The sequence below is a fragment of the Lycium barbarum genome, chromosome 2 (assembly GCF_019175385.1).
Source record: "Lycium barbarum isolate Lr01 chromosome 2, ASM1917538v2, whole genome shotgun sequence".
Classification (NCBI taxonomy): Eukaryota; Viridiplantae; Streptophyta; class Magnoliopsida; order Solanales; family Solanaceae; genus Lycium; species Lycium barbarum.
The window spans coordinates 142,726,659-142,751,662 of record NC_083338.1 but is presented as its reverse complement, the minus strand read 5'-3'; the positions used below and the strand labels follow the sequence as shown (position 1 = coordinate 142,751,662).

Below are 25,004 nucleotides of genomic sequence, written 5' to 3'. Positions count from 1 at the left end.
ATAAACTGAAAATTACTTGTAAAAAGAGGCGCATGTCACGCTATGAATAAAGTCAAACTGGGATACGGCAAAAAAATGCAAGTCTTAGATGGAAACCACAAGTTCCACTTTTCCCAAGTTCTTATTTGAATGAGAGACATGTGTCATGGTAAAAAAAAAAAAAAAAACACTGAAATTTAATTAACCAAAGTAAATTCTTAATCATGGTTAGAATAATAAAAATATACTACCATATATTTGCTTCAAATATTTTTGGAAATCCTATAACTCTAGCTACATATTTTTTCATCCATATATATTGAATAAGTTATTGTATATTTTAATTTTGAGTAATGTATAAAGATCACGACTAAATCTAATAACTTGATTTTTTTGTGTAATGTATAAAATTTGCAAAGGTTACAATTACATAAGCATGTAACTTTTATTTATAAAAATATAATATAGAAACCCTACAGTTTGTCAACATTACTTTTAAATTTCATTCTTAAGAACAAAAAAAAAATGGTAGTATTTGGACTGTTATTTTATATATTTCTTACTTTCTTTTTTGAAATAGTTTATGTTATTATAATATATTATTTTAATACATTTTATTATATACCCGATTTTCCTCGAGCGTTATATTCATTCTAATCTTAACTCATTCTAGTCTTAATAATAAATATAACGCTCGAGGAAAATGGAGTATATAATAAAATGTATTAAGATCCAACATTAAGTTGTAGCAGCATAATATGAGGGCTAAACTATCTAATTTTTATTTTATATTTTCAATATGATAATAATTCATTTTTAAAATTTAATTTTATGTCCTCTAATTATTTTGTCACTTTATCTTCTTAATGTTGCTCTCCGATCTTTGTTTAAAATGAAATCATTTTCTTGCTCGGGCTAAGGCATAAAAATTACATTTTTATTATTTTTTTAAAACCTTTATACTCCATCAGTGCCTTCTAGATTTCAATTAATTCCTCCTTTTCCTCTATTCTTATGTAGAAGTCTCTAATTTTTGCTCCACTTTAATTAAGTTATTAGCATAAGTTAAATACCCTTCTACCTTTTTATTAGAGAGTTTGTCTTTTAAAATATTTAAAGTATTATCGTGATACTATTAATATAATCTATCATTGTGAACAAAATAATAATTGCAAAAATATGACATTGTAGTTGGCATATAGTATGTTTTTATAGAAATAGTCACATCGTTAAAATAAAGATAAGATAGTATAAGGAGTGGGGACAGTGCGAGTATAATGAGTGGGGCAGGGAAGGGGTGGGAAATGTGAGAGTTGGGTGAGTTTGCATAACGCATGAAAAAGTTGTGCTATGTAATTTGTCTTTTTTAAAAAAAAAAAAACTCAAAACTCGGGTGACGGATTTTAACGTGGGACGTTAAGTCACTTTTATATAACACAGTAAATTACTACGTTAAGGATATTTTGGTTTCACATTTTTTTCTTGAGGTATTTTGGTTCATTCGATCTCTTTTTGGGTCATTTAGGTTCCGGACTCTATATTTGCTTCAAATATTTTTGGAAATCCTATAACTCTAGCTACATATTTTTTCATCCATATATATATATATAAAATACGTTTTTCTCTTTTCCAAACTTTGTTATGAGCTTTGTTTTTTCTGAATAGGTTTTTTCTCTTTCTTTCAACAGATGGGAATATAATTGAGAAAATAATGCACATCAAATGCTCAATGGGAGTAAATTCAGTAAGATGGCCAATTAAATCAATGTACTATATAAAAAAATTATTTAAAAAATAAAAAATAAAGAATAACATTTGTAAAATAAAAGTAATTTGTACAATTTTAAAATTTCAGTGGCCATTCATTGACTTATTGACTCGTCAATTGTTAAAAAGAAAAAAGAAAAAAAAGAAAAGAAATACTGAACGAATTAAAAGAAAAAGGAAACACAACAAATAACTGAGTAAAGATTAACTTAACATATAAAAACTAATTATTGGAAGTTCTGAAATATAAAAAAGAGGAATCATCAGAAATTTTAAAAATTGATAAGGAAATATTTTTTAACTTAATTATGGTTAAAATTTTCTTTGATTAATTAAATCTCAGCCATTATTTTTTAACCATGATACATGTCTCCCATTCAAGTAAGAATTTGAAGAAAATGGAGAGAGTAGACACGGAGAGGAGCCCCATTCTTCAGTAGCAATGCACAACTTATGTATATAATCCCTAAGATTACGTGATTTATAGCCTGTTTGGCCGAGCTTATTTTTCCCCCAAAAATACTTATGGTTTCAATAAGTGCTTATTTTAAAAAAAGTGAGGTGTTTGGCCAAGCTTTTGGGAGAAAATAAGTGTTTTTGGGGAGTAACAAAAGCAGTTTTTCAGAAGCTAAAAAAAAATAGATTTTGCCTAAAAGCACTTTTTTGAAAAGTACTTTTGAGAAAAATACACATAAAAGCATTTTTTTAAAAGCTCGGTCAAACACTAATTGCTGCTCAAAAGTACTTTTTAAATTAATTGGTCAAACACAAACTGCTTTTAGCCGAAAACACTTTTTTGAAAAGTACTTTTTAAAATAAGTTGTTTTTAGAAGCTTGACCAAACAGGCTATTAACTCAAAACACTTAGACACATATATCGATCCTTTAATATGCTTGGATTTAACCATTTGCTGCCACAGTGACGGTGCAAATTGGCACTTATGCCCCTATTTTGTGCTGGTCTTTAATTTTGCTCCTCATAACAAATATTTTTATAGCGAGATAAAATTTTATATTTTCACATCATAATATTCCACAAATTATGTCCCGTTTTCTTAAAAAACTTATACCCCATAGGCATAAGTATGATTGGTAAGGGAAAAAATTAAAGACCAACCCATTTGAAGGGAAAACCGTGCAATTTCTTCCAAGAGATAGGACTAGACTGTGTCAATGGGTGCCGAGAGAATACCCGAACTACCTACCAATTAGGCCTTTCAAATCCAACGCGGCCCATAATGTTTCGACGACAGAGTTTACATTATTCTATTCCGGTTATTATATACTTATCCACATCGAATGTTTACACTATAAACTAATTCAATTTTTCATGATTAGATAATTTTTAAGTGAAAGATATGCATTAATTAATCATGGTTAAATGATAGAAGTGTATGTGCAAACATGTTATATATTTATTGGTTTGGTCACTATCACGCCTTTCAAAGGATAGTTAAAGGTATTTGGACGTAAGATACATCATCCGCTACAACACGTTTCAATGACACGATAGTAGAAAAGTCTGTTTCTGTTGATGGTGTATGTTACTTAAACTCTTAATTACTCCATATGATATTGGGCAAGACACGTGTAGCAAAATTTAGCACACTACGTAGGTATTCAAACATAAAAAAATACGATATTTGGAAAAAAAAAATGAAAAAAAGGTACTTCAAAGTTGAAGTTGTATTTGGACGTGTAGTTAACTTGAAAAAAAAAAAGTTTTTGTGAGTGAAAAAAGATCTCACTTGAAAAACTGGTCAAACCACTATTTCAAACTTGAAACTCATCTTCAAAAAAAAAAAATTACGAAAATCAGTCCAATAAATAACCAAACGTTGTTTTGGAAAAAAGGAAAAATAAATAATGACCAAACAGGCCCTATATGAATACAGAATATATCAAATATACTGACTTAGGTCATAATCTAGTTAAGATTTAAGCATGACTTCTGCAGAAAAATATTTGATTGCATGATATAACAAAATATTGTGTTTTCTTAAAAGAATTCGTGTCGGAAAAAAAATCCTTAAGAGTTAATTTGTATCTCTGAACGAGTATTATAAACATCAATCTAAACTTGTGCGTGGGGCTAAGACCAGCTGGTCGTCAATCTTTAAACTACGCCAAGTTTAAACTTATCTAAACTTGTACTTGTTGGTCACGTCGTGAACAGCAAGAAGAGACATAAGACTAGTCAAAAGTAAAACAGCACTGGCATAGCATTGCAAGACTACGAAATAGCTGCATACCATACACATGCATTTGGTTGTGAAGTTTAAATATCAAAGGCAATATATAGGCGACCAAATTAAAAGGTTTAGGCATCAAAGGCATCAATGATGAAATCTAGATTCTTCCTACTTTTTCTAACGTCTTTCTACTCTTCTATACCAAAGATTTTTACTACTACAACAGATGTAATCGCTACAAATCAGTCCATCATAGATGGTGAAACTGTTGTTTCATCTGGTGGAGCCTTTGAGATGGGATTTTTCAGCCCCAGTGGTTCCACAAAGCGATATATTGGGATATGGTACAAGCAAATTCTTACTCATGTGCAAACAGTTGTATGGGTTGCCAACAGAGAAAAACCACTCACAAATACATCTTCAGCTGTTTTAAAGTTCACCAAATCAGGGATGCTTGCTCTTTTCAATGACAAGAATGAGATTATATGGTCCACTAACACCTCAAGATCAGTCCAAAATCCAGTTGCACTACTCTTGGATTCTGGTAATCTTGTCGTGAAAGATGCAAATGATGGAAATCCAAACATTTCCTCTGGCAGAGCTTCGATTTTGCAACTGATACGCAGTTGCCTGGCATGAAGCTTGGCAAAAAATTGAGAACTGGTCATGAGGTATACCTTTCAGCATGGAAGAGCGATAATGATCCAACTCCAGCGGAATTCACTCTCCACTTTGATCCTACTGGATATCCACAGGGCCTCATCAGAAATGGCACAAAGGTATCAACTCGAGTGGGACCATGGAATGGTTTATGGAGGTGTGGAGCACCCGCACCACTACAAATACAAAGCCGCATTTTTACATATCAATTTGTTTTCAATAAGGAGGAGGTTTACTATAGTTTTTCTCTCATTAATAGCTCAGTTTTAACAAGGCTAGTCCTGACTAGCGATGGTTATATACAACGGTGAACGTGGGTGGATCAAACAAAGAGTTGGTATCTTTACATCAACATTCCTCTGGATCCTTGTGATAGATATGGCTTATGTGGTGCCTATGGGAGCTGTGTCATAGATAGTTCCCCTTTTTGTGGATGTTTGGACAATTTTGTGGCTAAACATCCAAAACAATGGGAAAAGGGAGATTGGTCAGAAGGGTGTGTTCGAAAGACACCTCTCGATTGCAACAAGGAGCATGTATTTGTAAAGTATTCTGGAGTCAAGTTGCCAGATACTAAGTCCTCTCGGTACAATAAGACTATGACACTCGAAGGATGTAGGCAAGTATGCTCGAGGAACTGCTCCTGCACAGCTTATTCGAGCCTAGATACAAGCAAAGGAGATAAAGGTTGCTTGTTTTGGTTTGGGGAGTTGATTGATATAAGAAAGATCTCTGGAAGAGGACAAGACATTTATATTCGGATGGATTCTTCAGAGCTAGGTAAGAACTTATGTTAAAGAAATTTCTAATGATGTGTTTTTAAACTTAGCTTTTAACATATGGAGACCATATTATGCGAAAATAGTGGCCTATCTCGATTTGAAGTAGCTGATTAAAAAATGGCTATAGTATCTGAGACAGGTTCAAATAGAAAGAAGGCAGAGATACTCGCGGTGACTTTCTCGTTGTTGGTGGCAATGGTGATGCTAGGCCTGATTCTGTTGTTGTTCATAAGGAAAAAGAAGGAGAAACTAAACCTCCAAGAAGATTTTGAGCTTCCACAGTTTCAACTGTCGATAATAACAAGAGCCACAAATAATTTTTCAGTCAATAACAAGATTGGAGAGGGTGGATTTGGACTTGTTTACAAGGTATACAGTGCAAATTTGTAGGAACATTGACCAGTTTATGCTCAAGATTAGTGCGTTAGAAATGATTTTCATTCTGGAATATTCGCGTCGTCTTTGTAAAATCTATATCCTCCTGATATACTTTTGCCATTTCTAGGGAATGCTGGAAGAAGGACAAGAAATTGCCGTGAAGAGACTCTCAAGGACTTCCATGCAAGGACTTGATGAATTCAAGAACGAAGTTATCTATATTGCCAAGCTTCAGCACAGAAATCTTGTGAGACTTCTAGGTTGCTTCATTCAAGGGGAAGAAAAGATGTTGATCTATGAATACATGCCTAACAAAAGCCTGGATTCCAACATATTTGGTCTGAATTTCTAACCTACTACACAAGCTAAATTGAGTAATACTTTGATCTATCAGTCAAAACATGAATTTAGACCAAGGCAAACCATCTTTTGAAAATTTGCTAACAAGAAAGCTTTTTTTGTAGATCAAGCCAAGAAAAAGTTACTTGATTGGCCAAAGCGCTTTGACATCATAAACGGAATTGCACGTGACTTATTGTATCTCCATAAAGATTCTCGACTAAGGATTATCCATAGAGACCTTAAAGCAAGCAATGTTTTGCTAGATATAGAAATGAATCCAAAAATATCAGACTTTGGCTTGGCTAGAAGTGTCGCGGGAAATGAGATGGGAGCAAAAACACACCATGTGGTTGGGGCACAGTAAGAACCTCTAATATCATAACAAGTACTCTCATATTACTGTCTCGCTTCTTTAATTCTCATGGTGTTGTGTTTTTGGTGCAGTGGCTACATGTCCCCAGAATATGCAGTAGATGGGATCTTCTCTGTAAAATCAGATGTCTTTAGCTTTGGTGTTTTGGTGTTAGAGATTGTGAGTGGCAAGAGAAATACATGATTTGTCCATCAAGATAACAACCTTAACCTTCTCGGTCATGTAAGCACTGTATAACCTGTGTTACACACACAACTCATTCTTTTCTTTACAATAATAAAATTTGTCATGATTCATAAGATCTAAACTCAAACAGGCATGGAAGCTTTACAAAGAAGATAGGTCCTTGGACCTAATTGATGAGCAGCTAGCTGATTCCTGCGATATTTCTCAAGTTTTAAGGTCAATCCAAGTGGGTTTATTATGCGTGCAACAACATCCGGATGATAGACCAAGCATGTTTTCTATGGTTCATATTTTGGCTAATGATAGTCTACTGCCGAAAGCAAAAGAACCGGGATTTTTCACTGAACGAAATGTAGTTTATGAAGCAAAATTAGGATCTCATACGGAAAGTTCAAAAAATGAATTCACAATCACATCGTTAGATCCGCGGTAGAGTACTGTGAACGGGATAACTATTCCTGTAACATATATTTATAAAATTGTACAATAAAGGAACTTTTTCTGCAAAAGCACTAGCCGGCTAGAGCTCTCTTGGTGAAATCGAAGATATTATCCTAAACGAAACTATACCGTTACAAAATACCATGCTTTTTCAACAAATTATTAGAATAAAGGAATTTAACAGCCTTTATTAGGTCATTGAATATGATAAATCTCAAGGAACTTCATTTACATGAGCGAGTGTCACCATCTCTTGTTTAAACAGATCATTTCAATATTTTAGATATATCTGTGTGAGCTTAGTACGTATTCTTTTTAAGTTACTAATCCCATTTTATAATGTCAAATACCGGTAGTTATCACTACTAAAAAATCTCTATTTTCTCACTGATTTCCCATTGAAAAAAATTTCGTGACTATTTCCCACTGAATGTCGGTGAGAGAAAACCTAAATAGTAGTATTCTCACACAGAAAAATTAGGAAGTTTCTCATCATTTCAATGGGAACGTGTTTCCCACCAAGCGTTTTTCCAGTGAGCTGGTTCAGTGGAAATGAGGTGGAAAAATCATGTTTTATAGCACAAATTTTCTACTAAATGTCAATGGGAAAAACCTCTATTTCTAGTAGTGTATATCTTTTACCTGGTTTGATAGTGTGGGTCTTTTTCTCTCTTTTTTTTTTTTTCCACATTGTTAGTATATAAATGTTAAACTCATTATGAATAGACTAGTGTCAAACTATGTCCTAAGGGGTCATTTGGTCCACGGGGTAAGGTGCGACATCTCAAAATTAAGTTTGGGATTAATTTCATACTTTGTTTGGTAAAAGGTAAAAAAATTATCATGGGATAAACTTATACCTTCTTCAAAACGGAATATAAAATGAAACTCAAACTTAATTCTGGAATATCCCACCTTATTCCATGAATCTTGAGATTATTTTATCTCACCTTCCAGATGGAATAAATTAGTCTCAGAATTATAATCCTAGATAATTTAATCCGCATACAAAACAACCCCTAAGGTTGTGGGATAGTAATATACACATTTTTTAGTTTCCTTAAATGCCTGACTCCAAATTAGAAATATATCAAGTTTTTTGATCTTTTCACTCATCCAACTCTTTCCTCACCACCCTGCTAACGTCTTTCTCTATCGGGATGAGAAAAGATCCAATTTTACTTCACTTCAAATAGTTTGTCATTTCAACCCGTTTTTTAACTATCCCATTTTCTTAACTTCACTTTCAAATTTATCTTATGTGCTTAAAATGTTACTTTCCAGCCATTAGAGTTTTTTAAAACCAAAGTCGAAGTTGCGAGTCTTTTCCTAGACGATCCAAATAAGAGCATAGAAAAGAACATGAACAGCAAAGTTTTTTGAGGGTGAAACTGAGTCTGATTAAAAACTCAATTTTGAGTTCTAATTAGTCATTTGTTTTTCTGTTTTTCAATATATATACTCTTTGAGTGTAGCATTGTGAAAATTTTAATGGTTGAAATCTGTGGAAGGTTAAAAAAAAAAAAAAATTACCAATAAAAAGTCTTTGGTTAGGTTGAATATAAGAGTGCGCCAAAGAAAAATAAAGGTTAAAATGTGAATGAACGAAAAGAGGGGAGAACGGGAGGAAGGAGAATTGGATATTGATCTTGGTACAATGACAAAAATTCCCCTTGCATTAATTTATTGTATGTTTACTGTTTGAGTCAAAAATCGTACTTTGCCCAAATAGTTAAGAAGATTAAAGTTAACCGCAATTGGTAGCAATTTGATAAAATGATTGAATTAACACAAGCAAGTTACTAATGTTGATAAAGAATAAATAAATAAATAAATAAATAAATAAATAAATAAATAAATAAATAAATAAATAAATAAATAAAGAGAAAAAGTAAACTTATGCCATTGTGATGAATAACAGTAATGGATTTCTCCTTTGCCAAGAATGAACAAGAGCTTGATGATCAAAGAATCAGAGTAATAATAATAATAAGTAGAAAGTAATCAAGAATAATCTATTTTTTCAGTCAGTATTCCATGCCTAGATATACAAGCGAAAGTCCTATTTATAGGTATTTGCTCCTATCTGATGCCTTTCCCGTTGTGTGCTTGTAACGGCCATCATTAATTGCTGAATTAATGATGATCATTTAACTCCTTGATTCTTGCTGTCAGAATCCGTTTTCGCCGTTACTGCATTGACTCCATTTAATGCGTAATTAAGAGGATATTGTATGTTGTTGATGTTCTTTTTGTTGACCATGTCATCGGTATCAGTTACCTATTCATCAATGCCGTCAGAGGCGAATCTAGGATTTCATGAGGATGGGTTCACCATTGCTTTAAGATAAGATATAAAATTTGATAGTGACATCGACTTCTCGTTGTAGATTATCCCATTTTGTTTTTTTGTTTTTTGGTTTTTTTTTTGCTTTTTGGGACTCGGTATAATTAGAAATAAAGGAAAAAAAAGTCATTTGATGCAATATAAAATAAAAACACGTTTTTTACTTGGTTAATAATATAAAAAGGAAGGTCAAAAGGCAGCTTTAGAAAATAATAGCAAAAGCGTGCAAGAGCTAGGGATTGAACCCGTGACCTTGAGGATGTAAACATAGCATCAAACCAGTGCTCCACTCAGCCTATTTTGACCATGTGTTCCTTTAGTTAATATTAGATATATCGAGTTTAGTCGAGTGATCATGTGTTCACGTGACCCAAAATTTATCCATAAATTCTCCCTTCAATGTCGTGCTTGGCGTTATCATCTGATCTTGCTACGCCATTATATTTAATGACACGTGTCAACTATATGTTAGTCCACGTGTTAGGTGCGATTTTCACCCATACATCTACTATAGGGGCATTTAAGGAAATTAAAAAATGGATACATTGATATCCTACCACATTCAGGTTATAGGTCAGCAAAACACTCTCTCTCTATATATATATGCTAAATACCGAAAGATCCTCCTAAACTTGACACATTTTATTCAAATTCCTCCTAAACTGTCGGTAGTCTTAATTACCCTTGAACTTGACAATTTCAAAATGCATGCAAAAGCATCGTGAGCACGGAGAATTTAGCCTCGTCATAACTGTATTGACTATATAGTTATTCTCAATGAATGTGCATATTTTCATTATGTCTTGATGAACGTGCATATTTTCATTTATGCTCCAATTGTGAACAGGGACCAACTTTATTTTCTTCTTCCCGCGGTTTGCTTGACCGATGTATATTTCTCTTCGGTCTATTACCTTTCGATTAAAAATATATTTAGAGAACTCTAATACTCACTCTTCTTATAGATGCATGAATAAAACGTACTTTAAATGTTTATTCATTCAAAAATGGTTGAAAAAAGATAAATTTGTATATGTATCCTTTTTTTCCTTTTGTGCAAAGGTGTGCATGCGGTTATTCAAGTCGATTTTAGCATACAATATCACTATACTGACTTATATATAGTAAGTAAATATAACCGGGATGAGATCACAAACTCGACAAGATTTAAGCATGATTTTTGCAGAAAGATATATACTTGCATGATACAACAAAAAAAAAATGTGGTTTTCTTAAAAGAAAAAATGGCGTCGAAAAGTGAATCCTTGTTTCGTAATTGTCGCGGATTAAAAACTATAGTACAAGGGCAAAACTATCACTCTACCAATTTAACCCTAACTTAGCTGTATTTCTAACTGACTGTTAATAAAGTTTATGGGGGTATCAAAAACCTTCATCAATCTAAACTTGTGTGTGGGGCTAAAAAAGTAGCGACACTTATACTCTCTGTGCACTATTTACTTGTCTATTATATTAAAAATAGATGTTTAATTTTATTTATTCAGTTTGAAGAATCAAGACATAATTTATCACTTAGTTCCTGTTTTACCTTTATTATTAACTATAATCATTTTCCGATGCATTTTCCAAAACATTGAATTTATTATATTCAAAGGACGATACAGTAAGTTTATCATTTTATTAAGTACTCCCTCCGTCTCAAATTATTTGTCGTGGTTACTAAAAATAGTTGTCTCAAAATATTTATCGTTTTAGAAGTTAAAGATAAAATTAATTATTTTTATCTATTTTACCCTTAATAGAATTTTGTCATTAATGAAGATGATACATAAATAGAGTAAACATTCAATCGAGAGAGATTATAACATAGACATAAATAAGGGTAAAGTTAATCAAATAACCCTCATAATTAATATTATTTCTTAAGGGTCGTACTATACAACAAAAAAATGACAGGTGATTTGAGACAAAAAAAATACTTTTTAAGGAGTGTGTCAAATCAAACATGGACAAGTAAAAATTGACGGATGGATAAACTCCGCAATTACCATTGATTAGTCCAAGCAATTAATTAAACACGTTTTTGGACCACGATAGCTCTTTTTGTAGTCAGTCAATGACTAGTTTCATAATGGAAAGATATAAAACACGCTATACATACACACGCTCTCGAAGATGAAAGTGTACGCATGGGTCAAAACTTCGTGACCAACGGCTTGTTTGGATGGTTGTATAGAGTGGTGTCAAATGGATAGATTGAACTGAATTTGGGCGGATCAAAATGGCCTGAATCGCTGAGTTAATACATGGGTGAGTTATTGACACGGCCAAAAAAAATTTTTTGGACTGAATGGGTTGACTTGAAAAACGGGTCATAACCCAACCCATCAAAATCTTACTAAGTTTTATTTTCCCGTTTTTTTCTTTTGTAATTTTTTAGCACCTAATAAAACTACTTTCTTTCTTTATTATAGCTATAGTATAACATATCAAATGAAAAAAAAAATTAAAAAATATTTTGACAAGATTTCTTATGGATCAATTTGGGTTGCATATGGGCTGAAATGTGTTGGGCTTAGTTAATAATTGAGCGGGTCAATGATCAGCCTAAACTCGAGCAGGTTGGGCGGGTCATGTTTTCATGGGTAGATTTTTGACACCCCTAGTTGTACATATTGTATTGTCTTTAAATACAATGTTTGTTTTGATCGTTACTTAAATTTTAGGGAAATCTACATGGTGTGGTGGCGGATCCAGGATTTTCATTCAGGGTGTTCGGAAAAAAAAAAAAACTAAATATACACTGTAATTTTTTGCCGAGGGTGTTCAAAAGTTAATATATGCGCATAAACACAGAAAATTTACCCTATATATACACTGTAATTTTTTGCCGAGGGTGTTCGGGTGAACATCCTGGCCCCCAAGTAGATTCGCCCCCGTGTGGCAAACACTAGTAGGTAATTATTGTAACACCCCGCATTTTGGGACTGAGTTTAAGCTCATATCATTAGAGTTCTAGTGGAAACATGGAAGGTTTGAACGTTTTGCGAAAATGGTTGATAGGCCTATTTCGGGCAGCGATAACTCCTTGATCGGTTTGGAATTTTGGAAGGTACTATCAATGAAGTTGTAGTATGTAGAAATACCTTTCTAACGATATAAGGATCAAGCCAATCAGAGATCGGAGCAAGGAGATATGATCGTCTCAATATGGCTAATAGTAAGGCACTTGAAATCCTATAGAATCGGCTAAGTTTTTGATACGTCTGTCTTGCAGTCAAATTTCATGAAAATCCGTTGGGAATTTGAGAAAACTTCCTTGATGAAAGTTGTATCCCTTTGAAATATCTTTCCAACGGTATCTTACGGGGGTCAAACGGACATCTGTGCAAAGAGTAATGCCCATTTTACTGAAGCCTGTTCGCTGGAAATTCTGCCAGCGTAACGGTGACGTTACGGGCCGTATTTCGTGTTACGGTCCGTAACAGTGGACCGTAACGTCCCGAAAATTTCCAGAACCTCACTGGAAATTTTCGCCAAGGTACGGTACCAAGTTACGGTCCGTACCTCGTGTTACGGGACCGTAACAGTGACTGTATCTTGGTCCGTATATACGTTTCGGGTCACCTGACTTCGGGAGGCCATAACCCTATCATAACTTGGGAATTTGGGAAAACTCAAAGAACTAAAGTTGTAGATAATTGAAAAACCTTTCCAACCATAGGTTGTGGGTTCACAGGAGACGTCGGTATAAGGAGATATGGACGTTTTAAGACAGAAAGGTCCCAACCCGTTTTCAAGTTGGGTCAACCCATTTTCCCCTTGGTATATAAAGAAAATATTACCCTAACAGCCCATTTTTCCTCCAAAACTCAGATTTTAGAGAGAGGAAGTGAGAGAGAAGGGAAACTAGAGAGAGAAAGTAGACAATCAACCAAGTTTAAGGCCCCGAATCCCAAAGCTCGTGAAGGAAAAAGTGTAGTACAAGTCGATGTCGTCATTTTAAGCCCAAGATCGGACTTGGGGGTGTTGATTTCGTGGTGACTACCCAAGAGGTAATATTTCTACTCCCCAATCATTTATAGTTATGAATTGAAGAGAATTATATGGACTATGCTAGAATTGTTGGATTGTTGGCTTGAGATTGTTGTATTCATATGGGTGGTGAAGAATGATGTTAATTACACCTAATTGAGATTGTAGAAATTGTTAGAAGTAAAAGAATGGGGATTTGGTGAAGAAAACACCATTAATGGGGGTTATAGAGCTTCATGCCCACTAAGTGTTTGATAAAATGCTTAGATGAACAAAACATGGATATTGTTGCTAATATAGAATCCCTATGACTTGTATGCTATAGATTGAAGTTGAAGGGGGTGAAGGACATTGTGATATGCTCAAAAGCGGAAGGTTAAGGTATGTAGAACTTCCATCCACATGTGGGAACTTCTATGTTCTTCCCCATGATCCGTTTAGTAAATTCTATGAAGTTCAACTCCTAGGGCATTAAACCCAATGTATTGGTAGCCCGTAATTATGTATGTATGTATGTACATGAATTCCGTATATATGTTCGTTATTGTGTTCCTAAACCTCCATTTCGGACATTAGGAATCCTAGCTTAATCCATGAATCATGAATTCTTTCTCATGTGTTCTCATTATGTTCATATGAAACTGCATGAGTTATTTTGCAAGTTATAAACATGTTTTCAAGTCAACTACAAATATATGATTTTGTACTATTGTAATACTCATAAGTCAAGAACGTGTTTACAAGCTATTTCATGAAACCATGTTTACAAGTCCTTTCGTGAAATCATGATTTCAAGACAAGTACAAGTTAATTCACGAAAGTCATGGGCTTCTTAGCCAACTATATTATTTTCATGTTCGGGAGTTGTAATAATACCGAGAAGGCTCAGATAGCCTGAAACTACGTATGCCAACGTAGGATAAGGATCGCTCCGCCCAGTAGGATGATTCCTTTATAGTTTCCCCATTGAGGGATTTGGATCCATTCATGTCATGTTCATGTCTCGTGCCCCGGCAAGGTACGAGATGGCTTAGCTGATCGGGCAGAGATCAGACTCCACGCTTCTCCCCGTGGTGGTTCATGTCGGTATTACAGATTATTACAGATCACTTCAGATTATTACAGACTATCTCATGCTTACAGCACTCATGTTTATGTTCAGTTTCAGTTTCAATTTCATGTTTATGTACTCATGCTCATGCTCATGTTCATGTCCCAGTTTTCAGTTTCAGTTCTGATCATGTTATTCTATGTCCCATGTTGTTCTTCCGGTTGCTTTACATACCAGTACATTCAATGTGCTGACGTCCCCTTTTTATTGCCCGGGGGCCTGCATTTCACGTTGCAGGTATTGATATACAGGACGACACATCTGCTCAGTAGGACAACATTCGTATCAGCTTATTGGTGAGCCCCATCTCATTCGGGGTTTAGTCAACTTTTGTTTTATGATTAATTATGCACCTAAAGGTATGCTGGGGGCCTTGTCCCAGTAAGTATGTTTTTCAGTCAGACTCATGATAGAAGTTTCATAGACTAGACAAGTCAGTTATGTCATGTTAGACATTTGGAGTCGTATAGTCATTTTGGCACACTCATGTTTAAACAAGTACTTTATTATGTATTATGACTTATTACGTTTTACAAAGGCTCATCATGCATTCACGTCATATTCCGCTTATGATATGCAATCATGTTAGTTCAGCAAGTCATGTGGTTCGCTCGGTCACATGCAGTCAGGCACCGAGTGCCGTGTTACGTCCAGGCCATGGTTCGGGGCGTGACAATTATATTTAGTAGCTACATTTTACTTTAGTTACATCTCATAGCTAAATTTTGTATGTCAATTACACAATGCAACTATTCTCCTCTTATTTCATTGTATCAATGTTTTTCCCTCAACCACCACCCCCCCCCCCACCTCTCAACCCCCGCCCCTCTCTCTCTCTCTCTCTCCTCCCTCAATTCTGATTTGATGAGACACCAAATATGCTCCGATGATGTGGACCGTCGTTCTCATTCAAAACAAATACTTATCCATAGCTTCTTCAAGAGAGCAGTAACGCAAATGGCGATTAAACGATCTATTTTGATTGTTGCTAATGCTGCTTTGTTATCTGTATTATTACCAGCTACAGTACTCTGCATCCAAGGTAAATGTGCTACTTGTTCCGCCGTTATCACCGCCGGTGCATCCCTGATCAGATCTGGTTGCTAGAAACAACGGCATGCCTCCCGTTGCCGCCGTAGCTCCGTCATGACCACCGCAGGCGCATCCTCCAGATCTGGTTGGTGTTGTTGTTGTTGTGGTTCGCCGGAGAAGTAAGCTCCGGCGAAGGCTGCTGTTGTTGCTGTTGGTTGTGGTTCTCTCTCTCTCTCCGTTGTTGTTGTTTTTGGCTGCTATTGTTGTTATTGTGAAATTTCCGGCAGATCTAGCCGGAAATCGTCAGCACATCTGGCCGGAGCTAGCGGTTGGTATTGTTTTATTCACTAATACGGCGATTGTATTCACTTTTTTGAGCTTTTTTTTCGTTAAATGTTTAGAATGTGTTCATTTTTTTTAGAGTGTATTTGTTAATTTTTGGTGTATCTATGTTTTTATGTATTCAGTTTTTACTTGTTGTATTCATCAATACAGCGAGCCCGTTTATGAATACAGATAGTTATTTCATGAATACAGTGAAAAAGTAGCTACAAATGAATATATTTGATTTGAATACAATTTTATTACCAAAAAAACAACTTAGTTGAATACATCTGACTTTAATACAGCAAAATCTAAACTTGAATACAGTGAAATCTGATTCAACCGAATTTTGAATACAATTCACTGTAGCACGTATCTACTGTAGCTACGAAATGTAATTAGCTAAAGTGTAGCTATGACAAATTTTTAACCCTCAAAATGTAGTCATTTTTGTAAGTTTCCCTAACTTTTATTGTATCCTATCATTAAATACATGGTTATGTAACAACGAAAAATCCTATTTTATGTAACAACTGATTTGTTTTGGTCGCGCCGTTGCTTTCTTTTTTCTTACATTCTGCCTTTATTTATTACTTAATAATCCTATTTTATCATTTATCCTACTTTTTTCTAATAACTCTACCTCGTACTCCACTTTTCTTTATAAGACTCTACTCCCTCTGTCCCAATTGATGTGACACTTTTCGCTTTTCAAGAGGATTTGACTAAACTTTGACGCTAAATTAGATTAGATTAACTTAATATTTTAAGATTAAAATTTATATATTTGAAAACTACATGAAAATTACTCTAATTTACAAGTTTTATCATATCAATTTGGTGGAAAGATACATGTTAAAATATTGGTCAAAATTCACGCAGTTTGAATGAATCTCGGGAAACGAAAAGTGTCACATAAATTGGGACAGGAAGTAAGTTTATTCAGATTGTTGATGTGTTATGTAACGGAAAAAGATGATACAATTTATCTAAACATTATATTTACAAAAATAATACAATACAAAAAATAATACAGTACAATATAATACGACACATTATGAAATGGTAGGTAACAACCCTCCAAGCAAACTGCAAAATTCAGGTCTTGGTGGCTGGCCCTAGCCTTCTGATACTTTCTAATTCAGGCAAGGAATGTCATACTCTAATTAATATCATATCATAATTATGAAATTTCCTTGTTGGTTCACCAAAATGGTCACGTTGTGAACACGAAGAAGCGACATAAGACTAGTCAAAAGTAAAACAGCACTAGCATAGTGCCATGGCCCAAAGGCAGTGAGAAATACGATTTTCAGCAAAGTAGTATCCAATTGCAAGACTGCGAAATAGCTTAGTCTCCAGTAAATGCAATTGGTTGTGAAGTCTAAATATCAAAGGCAATATAAGGCGGCCAAATTAAAGGCTTAGGCATCAAACACATTGATGGAAGCTAGTTTCTTCCTACATTTTCTACTGTCTTTCTACTATTGTATACCCAGGATTTCTACAATAACAGACTTGATCACTACAAATCAATTCATCACAGATGGTGAAACTATTGTTGGGATTTTTCAGCCCCAGCGGTTCCTCAAAATGATATATTGGGATATGGTACAAGCAAATTCTTCCTCATGTGCAAACAGGTGTATGGGTTGCCAACAGAGGAAAACCACTCATGAATACATCTTCTGCTGTTTTGAAGGTTACCAAATCAGGGAAAATTGATCTTTTTAGTGACAAGAATGAAATTATATGGTCCACTAACACTTCACGATCAGTCCAAAGTCCAGTTGCACTACTTTTGGATTCAGGTAATCTTGTTGTGAAAGATGCAAATGATGGAAATCCAGAAAATTTCCTTTGGCAGAGCTTCAATTTTCCAACTGATACGTTCTTGCCTAATCAGAAGCTTGGCGGAAATTTTAAAACTGGTCATGAGGTATATCTTTCAGCTTGGAAGAACGATAAGGATCCAACTCCAGGGGAATTTACTTTCCATATTGATCCTACTGGATATCCACAGGCCCTCATCAGACGTGGCACAAGGGTATCATCACGAGCAGGACCATGGAATGATTTACAGTGGAATGGAGCCCCCGCACCACTACAAATACAAAGCAGCATATATACATTTCAATTTGTTTTCAATAAGGAGGAGGTTTACTATAGATATTCTCCGATTAACAATGGTTATATACAACGTTGTACATGGGAGGATCCTCTGGATACTTGTGATACATATAACTTATGTGGTGCCTATGGGAGCTGTGTCATAGATAGTTCCCCTTTTTGTGGATGTTTGGAAAAGTTTGTACCTAAATATCCACAGCAATGGGAAAAGGGAGATTGGTCAGAAGGGTGTGTTCGGAGGAAACCATATCATTGCAACAAGGAACATGTATTTCTTAAATATTCTGGAATCAAGTTGCCAGATATTAAGCACTCTCAGTACGATAAAACCACGACACTTGAAGCGCGTAGGCAATTAGTATGCTCAAGGAACTGCTCTTGCACAGCTTATTCGAGCCTAGATATAAGCAATGGAGATAAAGGTTGCTTGTTTTGGTGTGAGGAGTTGATTGATATCAGAAAGCTCTCTGGAAGAGGACAAGACATTTATATCAGGACGGATTCTTCAGAGCTAGGTAAGAACTTAAGTTAAAGAAATTTTTAATGATGTGTTTTTAAACTTAGTTTTTGAACATAAGGAGACCTTATGCAAAAATAGTGGCCTATCTCGATTTGAAGTGGTTGATTGAAAAATGGTTTTAGTATCTGAGGCAGGTTCAAATAAAAAGAAGGCAAAGATACTCGCGGTGAGCTTCTCATTGTTGATGGCAATGATTCTGCTAGGCCTGATTCTGTTGTTGTACATAAGGAAGAAGAAGAAACTAAAACTCTAAGAAGATTTTGAGCTTCCACTGATCCAATTGTCAACAATAACAAGAGCCACAAATAACTTTTCGATTAACAACAAGATTGGAGATGGTGGATTTGGACCTGTTTCCAAGGTATACATTGCAAATTTGTAGGAATATAAACCAGTTTATGCTCAAGATTAGTGTGCTAGAAATGATTTTCATTCTGCAATATTCACGTCTTTGTAAAATTTATTTTCTTCGGATATACTTTTGCCATTTCTAGGGAATGCTGGAAAAGGGACAAGAAATTGCTGTGAAGAGACTGTCAAGGACTTCCATGCAAGGACTTGATGAATTCAAGAATGATGTTATCTATATTGCCAAGCTTCAGCATAGAAATCTTGTGAGACTTCTAGGTTGCTTCATTCAAGGGGAAGAAAAGATGTTGGATCTATGAATACATGCCTAACAAAAGCCTGGATTCCTACTGATAAGTGGGTATTTTAACAACTTATTTCTTCTTTAATCTTAGATTGTTGCTATGTTTTGATTGAGAAAATAGTGCATTTAATGTCGTTTACTTCCATTTTATATGTTTATATGATTTAGAAAAGCGTCGGAAGAAACCAAGTGAAAATAAAGTCAAAAAGAGGCCAAACTGGACTGCCCAGTGCAAAAAGGAGACAGTTTTGCAAATCTGAAAACTTGGGGCTTATTTTGTTATTTTTGGACTTGGAAAAAGTTGGGAACTACAAAAGAAAGACATGGGGCAAACATTTATCATCTTTGGCCATATTTGCAAGCTTGGAGAGCTAGGGTTTTTGCATCGACACTTGGGGATTGAAGATTTGAAGATCTTGATAAGAAATTTCTTAATCTTTTACTCATTTCTTTAATTCCTTGCTTTGTATTGACTATTTAAGTGTGTAGTTTTTCATTTCAGTGCTTGAAACTTGTTTATGAAAATATACATTGTTAAAGTTTGGATTGAAACTCTTGTTATGCTTATGTATTGAATGATTTTTATTTCTAATGAAGTGAGTTAATGTGATTTTAATTAATGTTGTTCTTTCATATTTCTTAAGGGATTAGGTAACCTTAGGACCCGCCCATCTACTTCGATTTGAGCTCGAGAGAGGAAGATTGAGGTTGGGAAAGATTAATTAACAAGAATTTGGGGCTTTAAAACCCATCTAATAACTTGAGCTAGAGATAAAAAAGTTACTTGAGATTATATTGATTGTGCTTAATATCACACTCTAAGGCTTGAGAAAGCTTAGAGTGAAATTCATTGATTTGGTCGAGAGACTTTTGATGAGATTTTAGAGATCATTGTCTAATTAGCGTAAACTCACTCATAGTTGTAAAATCGTGAAATACATTGAATCGTTACTTGAGCGTAATTTCCCTTGTATCCATACTTGTGGTCACTGATCATTTTACCCGCTTTCTAGTTAGTTTTATCTTTGTTAGTTGTTAAAACAAAAATCAATTATTGAAAAAGTATTTTGCTTAGCATAGTTGGTAATAATTCCTTACTTGTTTAAATCGCCTAGTATATTGTTCCCTGTACTCAACCCCGACTCATAATTGGGTAAATTATATTGCATACGACTGTGTATACTTTCTCTTTGTGGAGTGGATTTGGACGTTATCACCTACATATTTGGTTTGAATTTCTAACCTACTACACAAGCTAAAATGAGTAATACTTTGATCTATTAGTCAAAACATGAATTTAGAGCAAGGCAAACCATGTTTTGAAAAATTGCTAACAAGAAAGCTTTTTTTGTAGATCAAACAAAGAAAAAGTTACTAGATTGGCCAAAGTGCTTTGACATCATAAACGGAATTGCTTGTGGCTTATTATATCTCCATCAAGATTCTAGACTAAGGATTATCCATAGAGACCTTAAAGCAAGCAATGTTTTGCTAGAAGTGTCGCAGGAAATGAGATGGGAGCAAAAACACGCCATGTGGTTGGGACACAGTAAGAACCTCTAATATCATACCAAGTACTCTCATATGACATCTGCTACTTTAATTCTCATGGTGTTGTTGTTTTTTGGCATAGTGGCTACATGTCCCCTGAATATGCAGTACATGGGATTTTCTCAGTAAAATCAAATATGTTTAGCTTTGGCGTATTGGTGTTAGAGATTGCAAGTTACAAGAGAAAAGGGGATTTGTCCATCAAGATCACAACCTTAACCTTCTCGGTCATGTAAGCATTGTATAACCTATATTACATACACAACTCATTCTTTTCTTTAGAATTTGTCATGATTCATAAGATTTAAACTCATGACAGGCATGGAAGCTTTACAAAGAAGATAGGTCCTTGGAACTAACTAATGAGCAACTAGCTGAATCTTGCCATATTTCTCAAGTTTTGAGGTCAATCGAAGTGGGTCTATTATTTGTGCAACAATGCCCACACGATAGGCCAAACATGTCGTTTGTGGTTCAGATGTTGACTAGTGAGAGTCTATTGCCAGAAGCTAAAGAACCAGGCTTTTTCACAGAAAGAACGGTACTTGATGCAGAAAGCTCAAGATTGCAGACAGGAAGTTCAAACAATGAAATAACAATCACATCGTTAGATCCTCGTAGAGTACTGTGAACGAGAAAATGGTACAAAATTGTTGTTACCTTAATTTAAACAGCTATTTACCTTAACATGATTTGCTTCTGCATTTGTTAATGAGATATATATACAACTGAATTTTGATAAGTATCTTAGAAAGAAATGTAACTAGCTTCGGGTAAGCAAAATGTCCAAATTAGCCCCAAGAATTATGTAAAATTGTTTAACTACATATGCCTTCCGAAAGAGGTAATCCTATTGCTCATACGTGACTTCATTTTCCAATAGAACAGACAGAATCCATGTTAGCATTCACCATTATCCATGTTAGCGGACACAGAGGAAAAGAAAGACCACATTTCTTCTTCCCTGACCATCAAATTGAACTGGAAAAACCGAACCAAAAAAAAATATTGTACCAAACCATTGGTTCAGTTTACTAATGTAAAAAAATGAAAACCGAAAACCCAACGGAATTGACCAACGATCAGCCATATTCAGCCATGAAAATACTCATCTTCAACCCAAACATACTTGCGTGAAACAAAAATGACATTGGGGCAGAATAACAAGTAAAGGGAAAATTGCATTACCTGTTCATAATAGCAAAAAGAATCGTCGAATATCTGCATGGCAGACTCCTTCAACTTGTCGTTGAGATTAAAGGTGCACATTTGGGCTTCCCATTCATTTTTTTGTGCGGATTTTCCTTCAAACACACTGGTGTTAATTTTTGGCCCTCAAATTGGTGGTCTTAAATTTTTGGCCTTCGTCTAATATTCCGAGGTTCTAAGTTCGAATCCCAACTCAGTAAAAAAAAAAAAAAAAAAAGGAATTTCGTAAGGCAAAGGTTTGGATTCACAACAAAACTCTGCCTGAGGTAAAGTTTTGGATTCAAAATTCTTCCTGAGGCCTAACTTTGGCCCGAATAGGCTAACTTTGCTACGGAATTCTGCCTTGCAATTTTTTTTTTATTGAGCTTGGGTTCGAACCCCAAACCTCTTTGTATCAGGCAAAGGACAAAAATTAAAGACCACTAATTTGAGGGACAAAAATTAAAAATCAATGCCTTTGAAGAGTAATCGTGCAAATGACCCTTACCCGTTTAAGGGAAAAGGACATACAATGGCCAACAGGCCAAAGTAATCCCACATTTGGGCCTAATACCGTGAGCTGGCCGACCGGCCTAGCAGCCCAAACTCCTTTGAAAAAAAAAAGACTTTCTGTGGCGACTTTGTCACCACTAAAAATCCGATGCAAGAAAAAAAGGGCGTATTTCTGGCGACTTTAGTCGCCACTAAATATTAAGTGGCAATTCAAAAAGTCTCCACTAAAGGTTAAAATTCATATTGAGCCTTCAACAAATGTTTCAAAACATGTATAATATGTGTATACTTATACAGTGATTGAACTTTCAAAAAATATTCCAAAACATGTATAATATGTGTATATTTATACGTTGATTGGGCCTTCAAGAAATATCTCGAAACACTTTTGTGGCGACTTTAAAAGCCGCCACTAAAGGCTCACTGCAAACTTCCATTTATTTTTCTATCTTCTACTAGGGATTAAAAAAAAAGAACTAAATAAATAAACTAAAGTAATCATCATCGTAAACTTAACAAACTAAAATATATCAACTACAAACTAATAAAATTAGTAAGTATACATTAATTATACATTTGTTAAACATAAATTATATGCTAATTATATATTTATTATACATAAATTATACGTTAATTATACATTTATTATACACATATTATACAATAATGATATAGTTTCTATACGTATAATACATTTTCTATACATATATAGTAGTGATACATATTCTATACAACAATGATATGGTTTCTATACGTATATGTATGATATAATTTTTATATGTATGACACACTTTCTATGAGCCTGTTTGGATGGGCTTAAAATAAGCAGCTTATAAGCTGGAAATAGCTTATAAGCCAAAAAAAAAAAAAAATTGGGGTAGGCTAACTTTTTTTTTTTTTTTTTTTGGCTTATAAGCTGCTTTAGATAAGTTAAGCCAAACGGGCCCAATTATTTTTTTGGGCTTATTTTATGCACAAAATTTTAAGCTGGCCAACCAAACACTAAAAAAAGCTGAAAACAACTTATAAGCAACTTATAAGCCAATCCAAACGGGCTCTATACAAGAATAATACAGTTTATATACATATACTGGAATTATATATACACTTTCTATACAAGAATGCTGGAATTATATATACACTTTCTATACAAGAATGATACAGTTTATATATACTTTATATACAAGAATGATACAGTTTATATACACTTTCTATACAAGAATTATACAGTTTATATATTGTATATGTATGATACATTGTCTAGACGTATGATACACTTTCTATACAAGAATAATACAGTTTATACATAAATTATACAACAATGATACATTTTCTATACTCATGTATGAAATGTGTATAATATGTGAATCATTAGTGTATAATCAATGTATAACTAATGTATAATATATGTATGATTAGTGAGTATACGTTGATGATACATTTATTAGACACAAATTACACAACAATGATACAAACCTATGATACATTTTTTGTAGATATACATTTTCGATACATATGTGAATCATTAGTGTATAATCAATGTATATTGTACATACTAATGTATAATATATGTATGATTAGTGAGTATATGTTGATGATACATATTATGTATGGAATATGTATAATATGTGAATCATTAGTGTATAATGAATGTATAATGTACATACTAATGCATAATATATGTATGATTAGTGAGTATACGTTGATGATACATTTATTATACACAAATTACACAACAATTTTAAAAACCTATGATACATTTTCTAGACATATACGGTAGGGATACATATTCTATACAACAATGATATATTTTTTATATGTATGATACATTTTCTATACATAGTTGATCTTTAGTGGCTTTTATAAAAAAAAAAAAAAAATGATCTTTAGTGGCGACTAAAGCCGCCACAAATAGTCCTTTTTTTTAGTGCGGACTTTTAGTGGCGACCAAGGTCGCCACAAAAGGTCACAGTGGCTACACTTTGGGTTTGGAGAAATATGGGTCATCCGGTGGGAATAATTTGGGTCGGATGGTCCTTTATGTCCTTTTCCCCCCATTTAATGCCACAAGCCCACAGTGACAGTGCACGGCAATCCATCCCGGTCCATATGAGGTAAGCTCATTTTGGGCCATTAAACTAGTCAATCGGGTCATTCGCACAAATGTCCCCCTATTTCGGGGTAGTCTTTAATTTTTCCCTCAAATCTGTGGTCTTTAATTTTGTCCTTCATCATTTTTTTGCACGGAATAAGTTTACTTATATCTCGCGTGACATAATTTTATATTTTCACATCATAATATCTCACAAATTATGTGGACTGGACAAAATTTTCAAAACTCTACATAAAAATGACCAAAAACACATCAAACTCTACAAAAATAGGCACGTTATTCAACTCAAAAAGGATAAAGAATATATGTCCCAAAAAGCATAACTCCAATTTCTGAACATTACAACAAATTCTGAAAATGCTACACAGCTTATGCTAAGCGAAACAAAAGTTCAGTTTCTGAAAATAAATGTTACAGAACTTATGGC

At 34.2% G+C, this 25,004-nt stretch overlaps 1 protein-coding gene and 1 pseudogene across 1 annotated transcript; both read left to right on the top strand.

Moving 5' to 3' along the window:
• Window positions 1-3,914: 3,914 nt before the first annotated feature.
• Window positions 3,915-7,231, top strand: LOC132627720 (G-type lectin S-receptor-like serine/threonine-protein kinase At4g27290; annotated as a pseudogene).
• A 9,988-nt stretch (window positions 7,232-17,219) lies between these two features.
• LOC132627721 (G-type lectin S-receptor-like serine/threonine-protein kinase At4g27290) lies at window positions 17,220-21,216 on the top strand. The gene is made up of 6 exons (XM_060343277.1): window positions 17,220-18,555; window positions 18,683-18,921; window positions 19,055-19,265; window positions 19,381-20,761; window positions 20,846-20,995; window positions 21,083-21,216. Exons 1-2 carry the CDS (start codon window positions 17,586-17,588, stop codon window positions 18,811-18,813), a joined length of 1,101 nt encoding a protein of 366 aa, XP_060199260.1. The 5' UTR covers window positions 17,220-17,585; the 3' UTR covers window positions 18,814-18,921; window positions 19,055-19,265; window positions 19,381-20,761; window positions 20,846-20,995; window positions 21,083-21,216.
• Window positions 21,217-25,004: the final 3,788 nt, after the last annotated feature.